Genomic DNA, 18252 nt, shown 5'->3' with positions numbered 1-18252 from the left:
GCATGGTAGGACTTGGATTTTTTTTTTTTTTTTGAGACTTTTTCTGTGGCCTAAGATGTGATCTACTCTGGAGAATGTTCCATGTGCACTTGAAAAGAATATATATTCTACTGTTGTAGGATGGAATGTTCTGAATATATCTGTTAAATCCATCTGGTCCAGTGTGTCATCCAAAGCCATTGTTTCCTTGTTGATTTTTTTTTTTTTTTTTTTTCCTTGTTGATTTTCTGTTGGGACCATCTGTCCACCAATGTAGGATGTTAAAGACCCCTACTATATTACTATTGATGAGTCCCTTTATATTTGTTATCAACTGTTTCATATATTTGGGTGCTCCCATGTTGGGAACATAAATATTTAAAATTGTCACATTCTTTTTTTAAGATTTTATTTTTTAAGTGACCTCTATACGCAATGTGGGGCTGGAATTTACAACCTTGAGATCAAGACTTACATGCTCCACTGACTTTAACCAGCCAGGTGCCCCTACTATTGTTATATCTTCTTATTGGATTGTCCCCTTTATTATGATACAGTGTCTTTCCTTGTCTCTTCTTACAGTCCTTAATATTTATATATTGCCATTTTGTTACTGGTTTTGTGGTTGTTTCTACAGATTTTCTCTGATTTTTTTTTCTCCTGCTCTCTTTCATGGTTTGTTGGCTTTCCTTGGTGATTTACTTGGATTCCTTTCTCTTTATTCTTGCATATCTATTATTGGTATTTGATGTGTGGTTACCATTAAGTTTGCATATACATCTTTTGCATATAGCAGAGTATATTAAGTTGATAGTTACTTAAGCTTAAATCCATTCTTTTCTCCTCTCTCTGCCATGTTTTAGGTATACGGGATTTTATTTTACATCCTTTTATTTTATGAATCCCTTGACTAATTTTTACAGAAATATTTATTTTTACCACTTTTGTGTTTTTACTTTTCATACTTCACTTATGGTCTTCCTTTTCCACTCAAAGAGCCCCCTTTAACAGGGCTGGTTTAATGATCATGAACTCCTTTAGTTTTGGCTTATCTGAGAAACTTTCTCTCTCCTTCTATTCTGAATGACAGTCTTGCTGGATAGAGTGTTCTTGGCTGTAGATTTTTCCCTTTCAGTAAATCCTCCCACTCAGTTCTGGCCTGCAAGATTTCTGCTGAAAAATCCACTGATAGCAAAACGAGAGTTCCCCTAGTATGTAACTGTCGTCTTTTCTCTTGCCGCTTTAAAAATTTTTTATTGGTATTTTTGCTTATTTAAATTACTATGTGTCTTGGTGTGGACCTCCTGGGGTTGAAATTTTTGGAGGGATTTCTGTGCCTCCTGGATCTGGATATCTGTTACCTTCCTCAGATTAGGGAAGTTTTGGATATTATTTCTTCAAATAAATTTTTTTAAAGATTTTATTTATTCATGAGAGACAGAGAGAGGCAGAGACACAGGCAGAGTGAGAAGCAGGCCTCCTGCAAGGAGCCAGACATAGGACTCAATCCTGGATCCCGGGATCACGCCCTGAGCCAAAGGCAGACGCTCAACTGCTGAGCCACCCAGGGATCCCTATTTTTTCAAATAAATTTTCTGCATCATTGTCTCTCTTCTTCTCCTTCTGAGATCCCTATAATGCAAGTGTTATTATGCTTGATAGAATCACTAAGTTCCCTAAGATTGTTCTTGATTTACATAATTTTCTTTCCTTTGCTCAGCTTGGTGACTTTCCATTACTCTGTCTTCCAAGTCATTAATTCATTCTTCAGTTTCATCTAGCCTGCTATTTATTCCATCAACTATATTTTTAATTTATTGTGTTCTTGATCTCTGATCGATTCCTTATCTCTGTGTTAAGGGTTTCACTGATGTCCTGCACTCAAGTCCAGTGAATATCTTTATGATCATTAATTTAAATTCTCTATCAGAATTTCATGTTGGTCTCTCACTGTGGTTTGGTCCTGTTCTTTCACTTGAGAATTCTGTCTCATTTTGTCTGTTTCTTTGTGCTAGGAAAGTTAGCTACTTCTCTTGCTCTTAATAATAGCCTTATGAAGAAGAAGAGGTCCTGTAGTACCCTGCAGGGCATGTCCCATTCCCCAGGGCCTGGCAAAGGGAATGTCTCATAGGTGTGTTGGTGTCCTCTGCTGTTGAGTCCTGACCTCTTTTTCCTTCAGTCCAGTGTCTCCAGAGGCTTTGTCTATCATGGGCAGTATTTGGTCCCCAGCAGGAGTGGGGCACATTTTAACAAGGTGTGTGGTGGCCTGCTTGCCCGCATTGCAGCTGGAACTGATGTCCACACAATGCCTGGTGGGGAGATGTGGTGTTGGCAGGATTGGCTCTGGTCTTCCTGGGGAGGGGCCCACAGTGCTGAGCCTAAGACAAGGATGCCTGAAAAGGGAGGATCCAAGAAAGCTCAGAGTGGTGTGTCTTGGTGTAAACAAGTTAGGTAAGCAAGTGTTAGAGCCAGGCTGGTTCCCGCAGGTAGCCGTTGTTTATGCTGGGGGGTGGAGGAGGGAAATGGGACCTGCCAGGTCCTTGTTCCCGGAGGGGTTGCCCCATGATTTTTGTCTCTCCAAGCCACACTCTGAAATGAGCAAATCACTCCCTCCTGCCTTCCCTCAATGTTTTTTAAACTGCTGGTTCTAGCTGTATGTTTAGGCTGTTGTGTGCTGTATCTTTAAGGGTAGGGACTCTCCCAGAGCTGATGCCTTGATTTTTGAAGTTCCAGGCTTTAGGTCCCACTGATTTTAAGAATTCACAAATTCAGCTCCTCTCACTTTCAAAGGCAAGTATCATGAGGATTCATCCTGCAGTTTGTGGGCTCCCCAGTGTGAAAGTCTGTTTTTCACTTTTCTCTGTGCCACTGGCTCCCTCCACACTGCAGACGGCCCCAGTCCACTTCACTCCCACACTGGGTCTTTGCCCTTTCTACCTTTTTTGATGTGGCCTCTTCTTCACCATTTAGTTGTAGAATTTGTTCTGCCAGTCTTCAGGTTGTTTTATGGGTTATCTATGCAGACATGAGAGTTATCTAGTTGTATCTGTGGGGCAAGGTATGCTTAGGGTCCTCCTACTCTGCCATCTTCCCAGCCAACCCTCTATTTGACAGTCTTTTAAACTTCAAATCTCTCCATCCATCTCAATGAGAACCACAAACTCCAGAACATAGTAAAAGAATAAAGGAGTATAAAAGCCTTAAGCCGACTGAACTTTCAAAAGGTAATGTGCTACAAAATCCAAGAGGGTTTCATGATTGTAATTCAAGCTAACATGCACCCTTCCTAAAGTAGTAAATCTAAGTATCTTAGCCAGAGAACCTGTATGATGGCCACATCAAGATGGTGGCAGGGCTGAGTGTCAGGGGTGCACACCAGCATACCTGGGAGTAGGGAAAACAGGAGGGATCCTAGCAAGTACATTTCCTTTTTCCCAAGTATGCCTGGGGAGTATCTTTTTACCCAGAGTCCAACTCTCTGCTGGAACTTTCTCTCCTCTCCCAATTATTTAGGAAGGAGTGGTCCATAGCAAACATAACCAATCACAACATGTGGACATACATCGTCATGACTGAACAGCACCAAATCCTGACAGAGACTGTTATCACTTCATGGTTTTCAATCACCAGAGAGGTCATGGTTCTTATTAAACATTTCTAATGGTTTCCAATTATCTGAGGCTTTTCACAGGACAAACAATCCTTCGTGGGCTGCTGATGGACCTTTTGCCTTCTTCTCCCAAAGGACCAAGTTTGAGTTCAATTCCAGAAGACAGAAGTCCCTCCAGCATTCCCTGATTAGAAAGTGAGCCCCTAGGGGCAGGGTCTCTACTCCATATATCCTTGCTTGGTGTCTTTGGAAAACAGTGAGGTTTTATTCAGTGCTTGTGGAGGAAAGAGGTTTCATATGAGGCTCCTGGCCACCTGGCTTCAGACTGCCTTTTCAGATTCGTTTTCCAGCACTTACTCTCAGACTCTACTTGCCAGTTATGCTGAACTTCTTACTATTCTGCGAACTGCTCTAACTTCCAAAAACATTAGAAGTAGAAAGCCCTGCAGAAAGTCTATGAGCTTTAGACTCTCCCAAACAGGTCCAAACCCTAGTTCTGACCCTTCCTCTGGCAGGTTACTGAACCCTTCAAAGCCTCAGTCTCTATTCATAAAGACAGGGGAAAATGAGACCTACACTGCAGGACTTCTGAGGTGATTAAATGAGGTGTTTACCTGAAAGCACCTAACAGTGCCTAGATCTGGAGAAGGGGCCAATAAATGTGAAGTCTCTCAGGATATCCTTCCTCACTTCTCTGTGGAGTGCATTGCTCCTTATCTTTCAGATCCAGCTCATGTACCTCACAGGGGAAGCCTTCCCTAATTGCCAAGGCACAGGTCAGTAGCTTGCCCTTCCCGCAGGCTCCCATGCCACTGACCACACCATATTCTAATGATCTATTTGCACATCTGTCTCACCCACTAATCTGTGAACTCTGTAAACTCTCGGGACCACATCTTAATCACCTATGTAATGCCAGCCCTAGCACTAAGCCTGGCACAGAACTGATACCCAACAACTGTTAGATGAGTGAATAAATGAAAGAACAAATAAATGCTCAACAGCCACCCCAGTCTAAGTCAGGCAAGAGATAAGAATGATCCTGCCACTGCTAGGGTTAAGTAAATCATAAATGTCACAAAGGCACTGACTTCTCCTGATGAGGTAGGACATCTCACACTTGGCAGAACAGGAACAAACATGATGATATCTGGCACTAACTATAATCTTATTGAAAGAGACCACAAACCCTCATAGTGTAACAACTCTCAATTTCTCTTCAGGAGGTTATTTATTTACTTATTTTCGGTGTTCAGCTGAAGGGCATTCTGTAGGTGCCCCTGTGCGACTGTGGATCTACTCCTGCCTACACGACTGTCTGGCAAGCCCTGATCATGCTAAGCTTTCAGTATACCAGGGACAAATGCTGGGTGAGTCAGGCTCACTGAAATACCTGGCTCCTGGAAGGGCTAGGAGCCATCATAGTACAGAATTAGGATTGGGTTTCATGCTTTTTAAATGGCAAAAGAATAAGAAATTATGCAATTTCATTAAGTGCCATTTATGTCTTTTCTAACATGATAATCCCTGCTAGGTTTAATTAATCAATTTCTTTTTCTATCTTAGTCATTTGGAATATTTCATAGATGAATACATATGTGTGACATTAAAACCCAAGCTTTATAAAGATGTAGGATTAAAAAAAAAAAGAATCCCATCATCTAGATGGTGCTATTAAAATCTTCTCCACCAGCTTGGAGTTGATGTCTCATTTTTCATCAACTCTAATCAGACCCATAAAAATGGCATTTGATTCTCTAATTCTTCTACTATTTAGTTGAAATGAGAAAAGATGTTTCTTGAGATCACCACTTTCATCACTTACCATCCTCTGCACATATGCACAACGTGCTTAGGAAAGAGCTAAGGATAGAGAAGATGACCAATAAACACTCACGGGCTGGTGGGAATAAATGAAGGTAGAAGAAGAGCACTTGACCCAGACAGGACACTGTCCTGCTGGCCCTCCAGGCAGAACATGCCAGTCATGCCCCTCATTCCTTTGGCTAATACATACAAAGCATGTGTTTTATATTGACCTTGTGCTTGTCACTGAACATGCATCATCTCATTTAATACTTACAATTTCACCATCATGTACAAAGAATTTAGTCAATTGTAAAAGACAGCCATCTTGTCTCCTCCGCATGCTAAAGGCCATATCTATTCATTTGTTTATTCATTAATTCCTTAATCCCCTATCATGTACCAGCCATATGCTCAGAATTGTACATTAAAAAAAATCATTATTTTAGACAGTCCTAAGTGCCTGTCTCAATTCCTGTGTTGCAGAGAGAGTGTGAGCACTTCCAGGAGAAAGTCAGAAGAGCAGTGACACCCTTCAGGCTAGCCTCAACACTTTTCCTTTAGCTTATCCTCTTTTCCCCTTTTTATACACACAACATACCCTGGCTTCCAGCTATTCATCATGATTAGGCAAAGGCCTACCTGGTTGATGTTATCTGGTCAACTGGATAAAAACCAGCAGAGAGGCTGACTGGCTGGCCCATTTCCCAGCCTTTTTTTTTTTTTTTAACCCCTCAGTATATCCTGGGATGAGATGGTAAGACTATGTGATTTGAAAACACTCGGGGGCCAGAGAAATTAGGAGGTTTGCCCAGAGTCAAACAGCTAGGACCAGGGCCATCCAGACTCCTAGTCAATGCTGTTTCTACCACTCTACCCTACCTGAGAGAGCCAAACATGATTTTTATGTCTAAGATGGTTATCACAGTTCACTCTACACAGGAATTCAACCTTTGATAGAGAATCTGAAAAACCAACATATGTGAAAATGAAGGAAACTGCAAATGCTTCCTTATAGTGGAAAATGAGAGGAAACATGTGTCCCTTGTGTCATAGACACATCATAAATCCCCACAATCTGCTGAGAGGCACCACAGCATGTGGGAAGCACAGACTTTGCAGTTCGCTGAGCAACTCTTCAATCTTGCAGGGAGCTTAACCTCTTCTACCTCGCTTCCTCATTGTTAAGCAGGTTCAGCTATGTGGATGAAAAGGGAAAATATATGTGAAGCTCCATATATAATATAGTTCCTTGAGAAATGTTGGTTCCGTTCCTCTTTGCTTTGACAGAAAACACCCCAGAGGTCCTGGAAAGCAGTTCTTCAAAGCCAACTGCCTTCACTTTAAACAAAACAAAACAAAACCCAGGTCTTAGGGGAGCAGCTAAGAATCATAAGTTGCGGTTGCGGTTGAAATGATATCTATGGCAAGAATGCCCATCACATAGATGTGGTTATGTGTGCACGGGGGTGGGAGGTGTGGTGCTGGTGGTGCACAGACACACATGGGCAATGACTTCCTGCTGACAGTATGATGCAAAGCACAGGAAATACCACCTTTAGAGTGTCTCATTTTCAAACCATAAAGGACTAAAATTATATATATGTATGCAGAATGGGGTTTCTTAAAAAGAAAAAGGAGTAGGGAGGTAAGAAGAATCCATCCCGATGTCTGCTTCACCGCTGATCTGTGAAATGTCTGTAGCTGGTAGTTAGGGAAGCAAGCTGAATATGCATGTGTTGTAATGACTGGGCCCAGTACTTGTGGCAGCAGGCAGAGAAGTAGCACAAAACACAGCTATAAGGGCAACAGTGACCTAGGACGGTTATCTTCTAGCTGCCTCCTGAGACGCCACAGTGGCTATTCCCTGGGTTCAGGTCCATGTTCTACCCTGAACAGGTAGAGTGATTTGGGAACTGAACATTTGCTTCCCCTGTATGATACTCATCTTTCTTCTTTCAAGAAATCAGATTGGAGGTAACATATAGATTAAATCATTTCCAAAATGTCTCAAATGAACTTGGATGTGAACAATTTGAAGACCTGGATATATTAGGAAAGGCAAACAGATTTCAGACTGAATGTGAAATCTCACCTACAGCCGTGCTGAAAAGGATTTGGAGGCAGCATCTGGTCTTAGTGGGCAACAGTGATCTAGGGCATTAGTGATATCCTCTCATAGCTGTAGGAGGGTTATACTCCAAAGTCCATAATAAATTAGCATTTGAAAGATTGGTCTGATTTATAGTGGCAGATACGCCTTTCTAATGATGTTTGCTTACGCTAATATTAGAATCACATAATTTATGTTTCTAAAGCCACATACCAACCAGGAGGACTAGGAAATTGTAAAATCATGTTAGGGAAACAAAGTTGAGATTTTAAATTTGCAATTGATAATGCATTAAAAGGATAAAGGTCAATTTCTTTGAGGGCTAGGAGCATGTTTTAATTACCATAGAATTCTCTTCATATCATTGTCTAGAGAAGTTCCCTATGTTCAATGAAATTTCACTGCATTAAATAATTGAGGGTTTTGGGATGCCCAGGTGGCTCAGCAGTTGAGTGCCTGCCTTTGGCTCGGGTCTTGATCCCAGGTCCGGGATCGAGTCCCACATCGGGCTCCCTGCAAGGAGCCTGCTTCTCCCTCTGCCTATGTCTCTGCCTCTCTCTCTCTCTCTCTCAGTCTGTGTCTCTCATGAATAGATAAATCTTTAAAAAAAATAATTGAGAGTTTTAAGAGTAATTTCCTCCTAAGGAGTCAGACTACCAAGCATAGAATTCTGTCCTTTTTTTTAGAGGCAAAGGTGGAGAGGGGAATAAGGGAATTAAAATGTATCCATCACCTCTTACGTGCTAAGAAGATTAAGAATTATCTTACTTAATCCTGACTCTAATCCTTTGAGTTTGGTATTATGGGCATTCTCAGTCTCTGGGTTAAGGCTTGGAGAGGTTAAGTAACTTGTCCAATGTCCAAGTAACTTGATTAGTGGTGAGAAGAGGATTCAAACTAATTTCAGTTTTGACTCCACAGTTAAGTAGGGGACTTCTTCCCTATTCTTCTGAAGGAATAATACCAATGATTTTGACTCCAATTGAACATGAATGCTTTGTGAACGTACTGTAATTCACTTTAAGCACTACTTATTATGGCTACTAATAATAACTCACAAATAGACAGTGCTTCACAAATTAACAAATGATTAACAAATGGCAGGACAAATTACAAGGGGCAAAAATACCACCATGGGGTACAGGGAATAGCACTGGACCAAGAGCTTTTCTTACTATGGCCCTGGCAGAGATTATCTCGTGGCCCTGGGCTACTTATTTCCCCCTTTCTGGGCTTTATCAGTAAAGTGAAAGAGCTGGACAAAAAAATCTTTCTGGAGCTGTCAGGCTATATGGAAAGCAAATGGAAGAGTCAAAGACAAACAGCTGGAAGATGGCAAAGGGGCTGAAAGCAAAAGCCCACGGAATAGCATTTTTAGAGATCAGAGATCTAGTTCCACCAGTCCAGGAGCAGAACAGCCTCAGACCCACACTCACAACTCCCTTCAGTCCTAAATCAAAGAGGGGGTCAGAGCACAATTCTTTTTATATGAAGCACGCCAGGCCATGGGCTGGGCGTCTTTCAGTGTACACAGGCTATGGGCCTCATGCTCATCTGTCACCTGCACCCACCCACCCACCGTACACCATCACTTCTCCCCAAGTCCTAGACCTATCTGTGGTCAACATCAGGTCCTTAATACTTGACTAAAAACTCTCCAGAATGATGGTAGAACACAGGGCTTGACTCACACTTGATTTTCCGCCATCCCAAGACTTCCTGCTATCAGTTTGTAGAAGCAAAAGCTGCTAGGGCACCCTGAGAAACAGAAGGGGAGTCTGCAAACCCACCACTACTAAGGGACTCACTGCATTACTGCCGTGGCTACAGACGGGCTGGTACCAGAGGCTATATGCTCACACCCCTTATACTAAGCACAGTTCCAGTCAGAACTTTGCATTTTTGAGGATTTTTCCATCAGCCACTGCAGATGCTCGTGAAACACCTCCACTTCACTCACACAGAAACACACAACAATGGTGAACACTCAGCAGCCTGCAGTCCCAGGGGCCAAGGACATTTACAGAAAAGGGAGGACAAATCCCTCTTCCTAACCTGGCTGGATAGAGGATGTAGAATCGCAAACCACACATAACATCTGACAAATAGAAACACCTGAGAAATAGAAGATAGTCAGCAATCTGGTATTCATAATTCCCACGTCCTGACACAGGAAGAGATATCCAGGGCCATCTTTGCTCCACTGCTTTCTTTCCAAATCTCCCCATCTTATCTTCTGAGAGGAGAAAGGATTCCCAATATGCTTTAAGAATCAACTAGTATTTTTTTCGGTGTTGCCCTCACTCCTTATTTTTAAAATGGGTGTCACAGTCCTGCCTCGCCAAATCTCAGGGTTGTTGTCAGGAAATGTTGAATAACATTCACCAAAGGGCTTTATAAAGTGTAAATGGGTAAAGGATCAATGCTACCAAAAGGCTCTGAGGGAGGGCTGGGGTAAATTTCCTGGGTTCCTGGATAAAATGCTCAAGCCCCCCCACCCCCCAGTTGCTGAGAATGAAGAACATTCCACCCCAAGTGCACAGAGCACTACAGGTGACTTGTAGGGAGGCATGTGACAAGTAAAGAGTCCCATTCTCAAGCTCTCCTGTACCTGTCACGATCACAGCTCAATGTCATACCTCATTTCAAGACGGCCACTCCCTTCCCCATGGCCAGGCACTAGGACTGCCTCTCTGCTATCTTTTTTCTCAGAAAAAGGAGGTGGAGTTAGTGCATGAGTACCTGAAGACCAGAATCTCACTCTCCATCCTGACATCTATGGGTAGGAGGAGCTTGAGCAAGTCACCACCTACCCTGTCTCAGAGTCAATTTCCTCACACATCAACTAGGCATAATTATATCCCACCCTTAGCCCCTATCAACTGCTCAAGAGTGTCTGAGCTCAGAAAAATGCCCTTTGCAATCTGTTAATCACTGCCATTTGTGAATCATTTGTAAGTTTAAGCACTGTCTCTGTGAGCTATTATTAGTAGCCATAACCAGATGCTCTGGAGTGCTTGGAGTGAATTTCAGCATATTCACAAAGCATACATGTTCAATTGGGGTCAAAATATGGGAAATGGTGCAAATAAATCCATTATTCAAAAAAAATCCATTATTCATGGTCCTGTGTCCTAGGAAACAAGAACATGGCTTATGCTCTTTCCAGATAACTCCTAGATGAGGATTATGCAGTTAATACTTTATAATCAAGAAGCCTTTCACTGCCTTCAAAGCCCAAGATGACACAGATAGCAGGGTCTGGGCTCAAGTCCACTTCTTTGGCATCCTGCTATTATGCTCCTTCTACCTACCCTGCGGGTGAGTGGCAAGTGGTAGGAATGTTGACATGGACCATGTGGGTTCCTCTCAGCAAGAACAATGTGTCACTCCTTGTGAGACAGAAATGAAAAAATGGCTCGGTCAGAGCCAATTTCAATCGCTGCTGAAACCAATTCAAACATTTCTGAAGTATGCAGAAATGTGAGCTACTTCTCAATTTATTATTTTTTTAAATCTTAGGAATTAAAAAATATTCCAATTTAGTTCATGATTCATTTTTTATTTTTTTTAAAGATTTATTTATTTATTTATTCAGAGAGAGCGAAAGAGAGGCAGAGACACAGGCAGAGAGAGAAGCACGCTCCATGCAGGGAGCCCGACATGGGACTTGATCCCAGGTCTCCAGGATCACACCCCAGGCTGCAGGCAGCACTAAACCGCTGCGCCACCAGGGCTGCCCCATGATTCATTTTTTAAAAGTCAATATAAATATGCATACATCCAAATATATGTATGTATGTGTTAGTATATACTTCATTTTTAATTCAGTATTTAACAAATTAAAGGGGTTTAGTTTATCAAGACTATTTTTGGTGGAGTCCTAAGAGATAAATTAAGAGACACTGGGAAGGAAAAAAATCCCATCCATGAAGTAACCTAAAGCCTGTTAAGTCCAAGATCCATGTCAGAGTTATCCCTTATGGTTCAGAAAAAAATGTGTCCCATCTTCTTACAGAATGTCCCCCTTCCCCGATGCCCAGGGACCTCCTGGCTCCTTACCTGACTCTCTCCTCTTCAGCTCTCTTCAGGGCAGCATCCCGCTGCAGAACCTTCATGATGGCTTCTTGCTCCTCTTCTGTCAGGAAGCTCAAGTCAATCATTTTGGAAATCATACACAAAAATAATAGCAACAGATCTGGCTTAAAATTCTCAAAGTGAAACTAGGACTGTAGCTTGAATGATTTAGAGATGTAAAAATTAAGTGAAATAATATCTTTCTCAGTTCTGCAGCAAAAGTCTGAGGTTGGCTCAGCAAAAGTTTAAGGTGACTGATGGCAAAATCCTCAACGCCCTTTCCAGAAAGGTAAATGGTGATCTGTGGTACAATGTGGAGAAGAGGCTCTCAGAAGGATGCTGCATTCCTTGCCAGACAGGTCACTTGTTCCCACAGTGGCATTCCGACTCCCACTCCCACTCTGGACCAGTCTTAGACACAGTTTATTCTCCTTGTGTCCAGGTCACCATCTCAAGGAGAGGCAGCAGCACCTGAGCATCTCGCGATACCTGGGGAATCACAAGATAGTAAACACCAGACAGTGTGAGGAAATTCCTATAAGCATTGCTCATTATTACAAGATTTAAAACGTGCCTGGGGAAAGAGAATGACCATGTGAGATGGTCTCTGAGATCAGGGAAACCAGTTCTGCCAGCTTCCTGAGCAAATGGGTCATGAAGCACGTTCTACTCAATTCCATACTGCCAATACGGAAAGCATGCAAAATGCCTCTCGATGTTCGACAACCCACTGAGGAAAGGGATGGCTCCGAAAAGGAGCTAGTGCTCTCTCTCCAAACTCACAGGATGCTAGGCTAAGTAGTCCCACTCAAGGTCAATAAGACCAGGAAGACACGTTGTCAAGTGATTATGGGTAAGAAGCTAAAAATAAAAATTGACAAGTGCTCACTTCTCTGCGAGTAGCAGTGTTCACGGAAACGTTATCTGGGCTCTGTAATGACAGGTAATGAGCTGGCATCAGGGAAAGGCAGTGTGCACAAGAGGCAGAACAGTCCCACCTCTAACCTTTGCTGGGTCTAGAGCAACTCACCATGCTTGCTCCCTTCACGTCTGAGGACAAAGAACACTTACTCGTGTGTATAGAAACTGGGGAAAGGAAGAGGCATAATTTCAACCTCCTCCATCCAAAGTGAGAATTTTAAGTAGGACTTTGGGCAAGAACCCTATTTGCTTTGAGGCAACTCCACCCCATGTGCAATGAGAAGGTGTCACAAAGAATTTCACAGCTGTTTGGGACTTTAGAAGTCACCTACTCCAGGATTGGGGCCCTTTAACACAGTGCTACACATACAGTTGACACCAAAAACCAGGGATCCGGTAAGTTTTTTTGTTTTTTAATATTTAATTAATTAATTAAGAGAAGAGACAGTGAGTGAGCATGCGCAGGGAAGGGGGTGGAGATAGAGGGGAAGCACACTCCTCGCTGAGCAGGGAGTTCAATGCGGGGCTCAATCCCAGGACCCGGAGATCATGACCTGAGCTGAAGGCAGATGGTTAACCGACAGAGCCACCCAGGTGCCCCAAAGGTGCTCAGTAAGTTTTAAAGCAGTCTCACTGAAGAATAAAACAGAGTGTGTATACTATTGAGTACTTTTTATGAATAAATTCTTTGATTTGGCAAAACAGAACCACCGTGAAGTGCCCCTCTGCCATGTTAGCAAGTGACCCGCCACTTGGAGGCTCAGTTTTCTCTTTTGCCCTTATTTGTCAGTGGGATGTCCCTTACAGGTTGTAAAGACTAAGTGAAATGATGAATATAAAATAGCACATATCTTGCATCCTCTAGCTACTAAAATAGCTACTAAAAATATAGTCTAGCTTCCTTTCTGAGTTCACACTTTTGTCCTGTCCCTCCAAATAAGAGTATACTTTGTTATACAGTTTCCTTTTCTCTTTTGTATTATGTTTCCTTCTGATCTCCCCCATGAAGTATGGACTTCATGGACAGGTACTCTGATGACCTTTGTTTTATATTCCTGTAGCTCTCTGCATATGGTTCACAGTGACTACTCAAATATTGACACTACTTTATTCTCTTTTTTTAAAATTTGCATGCATTTGTATAGGTTGGTGCCTGTTTGTTCATCTTGGAAAATATTCATCCCTCAAGATGAAAGTTACCACCCCCAAGGAAGCCTTCCCAACTACCTCAGCTAGAGTTCAAAGTAGATTCACTTATTGCTCCTAACTCTTCACTTCCTCCCTGAAACAACTAGACAACCACGTTGCCACAAGAGTGAGCAGAGTATTCATCCTTACCTTCCTGTTGTTGGGCTTGACCTGTGACTTTGGTCAATGGAATGTGACAAATGTGATATAAGCGTGGGCCTGTGTGGTTTGGCTTGGCTTCTTACACTACTGCCATGGGCTACAAGAAGAACCTGCCCTAGGGAGCTACTGCCTTTCCAGTGTGGGTCCCAGAAAAGGAGATATAATGTCAGACCAGAACCTGAGCCACCTGAAGTAAGGCCACCCCAGCTGACCTGGAGATTATGGAAAGAAATACATATTTGTTGTTGGAAGCCACTGAGGTTTGTGGCTGTTCTACAATACTTCTGTAGCAGGAGTCTAACACAAAAACTTTCTTCTCCATATCTATACCACCACTATAATTATTTATCTTCCTTTAGTCATTACCATTTGACTATAAGTCTCTGAATGTGAATAAGTAGGTGAGTAAATGAATGAAACTAACCCAAATATACAAGTTCACTAGGGGACAGCTATCTATTCTTTTATGCAAAATAGCTTCTTTCATGCATACTAATTTTCTTAGATCTCAGAGGCTGGTAAGGAAATTAATTCAGGCCACATTTGGAGAACCATGTACACTGCCATATGGTTTAGTGAGAGACATTTTTTAAATTCAATGAGTGATAGACAGGAAGAGAACAAAGGACATAAACAACTCAAGTTGTCCAGCAGTGGTAACTGGCAGCATTGCTAAGGGAGGAAATGCTGGTTTCCACACCTTCATGAAGAACTACAAGCTAACCAGTGCTTCTGCATCAGAGCTTCTAAGGGTTAAACATTTCTTCTAAAAATTAGTGAGACAAAGGGCAATATCTTCATTTTACAGGGAAAGGAGTGAAGCTGGAATCTTTGACTACTAATTGGGTCAGACTGCAGCAGAGCCCTTGGATGGCAATCAAGACTCTTCAATACCAGGTGCTTTCCCAATTCCCAATACTCTGGATGTTATCTACCATGGGAGATAATCGAACATTTCATTCATTCATTCAACAAACATTTATTGAGAGCCTATTATGTGCCTGGCACTGTTCTAAGCACTGGAGATACAGTGATAAATAAGACAAAAAAAACTTCCTGTCCTTACGGAGCCTACATGACACTTAGCGGAGATATCAAACTAAATAATAATTTCAAAAACGCCTAAATAATTAGAATGTAACTTGCCAGAAGGTGATAATAGAGCAGAGAAGGGAAGGGGGTAGTTCGAGTTTTAAAGAGAGTTGTTAGGGTTGGTTTTGTTGAGAAAACGACATTTAAACAAAACTTGACACAGGTGAGGAAACAAGCTACACTGGTATCAGAGGGTCCTGAGGTAGAAGTCTGTCTGGCATGTTCAAAGAACATCAAAGAAGTCAGTGCTAGAACACCAGAGTGTGCCAGGTGGTGAATAGGACAGGGCCAGTCAGAAAGAAGTAGGTTGCATGAGGGCTATATGATTTCTGACTGTTTCTCTGAAATGGAGCTCCATTAAGGAAAATCAGAAAAAAAGTAAATATTTACTGGGTACCTCCTACACTCCTGGCACTTAACATAGCTCACAGGATCCTCAAAAAGGTCTGAGGAAGTATTTTATAGTCTGTGTTTTTCAAAAAGGAGAGTAGGGCTCAGGGAGGTTTTTGTCACCACGCTTGTGTGGTAGGGCTGTTATTTGCCAGTAACTTTTTTTTTTTTTAAGATTTTATTTATCTGAGAGTGAGGATGAGACAGAAAGCAAGACAGAAAGCATAGAGAGCACAAGCAGGAAGGGGGCAGAGGAGAGGGAGAAGCAGACTCCCTGCTGAGAAGAACTCCATCCCAGAACCCCAGGATCATGACCTGAGCTGAAGCAGACCTTTAACAGACTGAGCCACCCAGGAGCCCCTTACCAGTAGCTTTATCAGATTAACCCACCCCAATGCTGACCTCTCTGATTCTCCCCAACACAGATTCCTCAAACTGGGAAGCAGAACAAAATTCTTCTGACTTTGGGCCCTCGTTCTCTGTTTAAGCATAGAAAAACTACTGGCCCATAGTGGGCAGTCAGCAACAGGGGCAATTTCAATGTAAAAACAGAGAGGGATAAATTTAGGCAATGGGGATTACCGATGTGTTCCTAGAAGGAGTAGCTACCAGGGTGAGCAAAAAAAAGTTCTCCTAAACTTCAGCCTCATCCTGATCATGCTGCTGAATGACTTTTCTAAAAGTCAGATCTAACTGAGCCATACTCTTAGGTTTAAAACCCTTCACAACTTCCCATTGCCCAAAGCTCAAACTCCTTACTGTGGCCTGTGGGACTCACGTGAACTAGTACCAGCTTTCTTCCCCAAGTGCTTTGCTGAAGGTCTGCCCCACACAACTTTTTAGTTATTTTGTCCCCAGGTCTTTGTATATGCTATTCCTTCTTCTTGGAATACCTTCCCTGGGCTAATAGCCCTTGAATCTCAAGTTAGATGTCACGTAATGCACAGAGGCTGTCCCTAACCTCTCAAGGCTGAGTTAGGCATCCCTCTGGTGTGTTCCATTAGCACCTGACTTTCTGAGTCAGGATATTCATCATACCATCTCAGATTCCTATCGACTCATGTTTATCCTCCATTCGTTTATGAGCAAGGCCTGGGTATCTGAGTGCTTGGTGACCCCAGCATCTGCCACTGTGCCTTGCATCTACTAGGCACTCATATATTTAATACATGAATACAGATGGGAGAGGACTGAGCTTCCACTTTTTCCATAAGGTGAAGCTGGCTCTAGGACTTGAAAAACCAGGTCCGTATTATTTAATGAGTTTCAGCTCCAGGTCCTTCACCTGACCGTGTGGTTTGAATAAATCACACGACTTCCCCAGGTCTCAGTTTTCTTATCTATGTGATGGGTGTATGTACTCCTACTTTCCCTTTCTTAAAGAGATTATGGAGAAGCTCTGGTGAAAAGGCAGGAGACCGTTGAGAACAAATCAGGAGTGAGCAGTACTGGAAGCAGCAGCGAAAGGGAAGCTTACAGGCTCCAAATGCAGACCACAGTTTTCCATGTGTCAGCCCTCCTATGCCACATCTACAAAAGCCAATACACTTCTCCTTGTCAAGTGTCCAAAGTTAAGCTAGAAAGGAAAACCAAGGCCCCAAACAGTGGGTGCTTGCTGGCTATCACAACTAGGAGAAGAGCTAGATTTACAGGCCTAATCCCAATCATTTTGCCTGACCAAACCCATGTGAAAGCCTGAAGGACAACAGCATGTGTGCCCCCACTGTGCTCTGCTGCAAGGGCAGGTCACATAGCACCTCTTTCTTCCCCAGATGACTGTGGTTGTACCAAAGCCTGCATACCTCAAGAAAGGGGAGGAAACCTCAAGTAAGTAGTGACTCTCACATGATGAGGTTTTCAGAAAAGAAGCAAGTTGTTCTGACAATCCTGTGACATTAAGAATGAAGGCTTGAAAGGAAAATCTGAAAAGGCAGAGCAGGAATAAATAAGCTGGAGTCAGGGTGGGGTTGAGGGGAAGAGCACTGGACAGAAACAGCCCTGGATCAATTAAGGGACTCATGCATAAAACCAAATGTTTCATAAACTTCCTAGATCATAGTGGCATCAAGGGATCGATGAAATGACACACAGCTGGTTCAGGGGATGCCTAGGAATGAATGATTGCAGTGGAACAATTAGAGAACCTCTGCTCAACTCCTACCCAGCACAAAGATCTCCCCGTTACATACCAAACTGGTCTCATCAGACCCACAAGCCACCCTGCCAGGGAACCCATGCCCAAAGCCCTAATTCTCCTATAGGGCTGCTCTACTTCTCAGGTTTCGTTTACACTATGGTTGAACTTGCCTGCAATTTTTGCCTTTTGCCTCCAATTTGTCCCAGCCCCACTACCTCACTCTCCCTTTCAAACAGCAATTTAAAAGGAAGACAGCTTTGTTGTTCTCCCTGAGTCTCCTTCGTTGAGGGGAAGATGAACTTCCTTCCTCCCTCGGCTACTCCTCACATGATGTTTTCTAAGCTTTTTGCAATCTTGCTTATTTTTCTCTGAAATGAAAAATGAGCAGGTGGTGCTAAGTGCTCTACCTACTGTGATCCCACTGAATCTCTCTGCCCTCCCAGTGAGGTGGGCAGGTATTCTCCACATAGTGCAGATAACATTGGGCTCAAGGAGTTAAATAACTGGTCTACTGTCACTTAAGCAGAACGTGGTTTGAAGCCAGGGCTGGAAGGTTCTAAAGCCACTGTTTTTCATCTTTTACTACATCACTACCCCCTTATTCTCAGAGAGATCACGCGGCTAGTCAGGGACAAAGATGAAACTAGACTCCAGGTTTCCTGACTCCCAGTCCAATTCTGTTTTCACCCTGCTTTCCTCCCTGCTTTCCTCTTTCCAGACATTCTACTTTCTTGTTTGCCATTTCCTATGAGAAACATGCATTGGCCCTCAAAGCAG

General features: G+C 42.7%; 1 protein-coding gene across 10 annotated transcripts in view; it reads right to left on the bottom strand.

Moving 5' to 3' along the window:
- Positions 1 to 18252, bottom strand: part of SYTL2 (synaptotagmin like 2) — a 117206-nt gene that overhangs the window by 55909 nt on the left and 43045 nt on the right. For all 10 annotated transcript variants that reach the window (XM_049098971.1, XM_049098973.1, XM_049098974.1 and 7 more), the window contains exon 2: positions 11571 to 12074. In XM_049098971.1, the coding sequence (XP_048954928.1) occupies positions 11571 to 11683 (113 nt within the window). In that variant the 5' untranslated portion in view covers positions 11684 to 12074. The remainder of the gene's footprint in view (positions 1 to 11570; positions 12075 to 18252) is intronic.

The sequence above is a fragment of the Canis lupus genome, chromosome 21 (genome assembly GCF_003254725.2).
Source record: "Canis lupus dingo isolate Sandy chromosome 21, ASM325472v2, whole genome shotgun sequence".
In the NCBI taxonomy this organism is placed as follows: domain Eukaryota; kingdom Metazoa; phylum Chordata; class Mammalia; order Carnivora; family Canidae; genus Canis; species Canis lupus.
The sequence above is the reverse complement of the archived record's forward strand: the minus strand, read 5'-3'. Positions and strand labels throughout refer to the sequence as shown.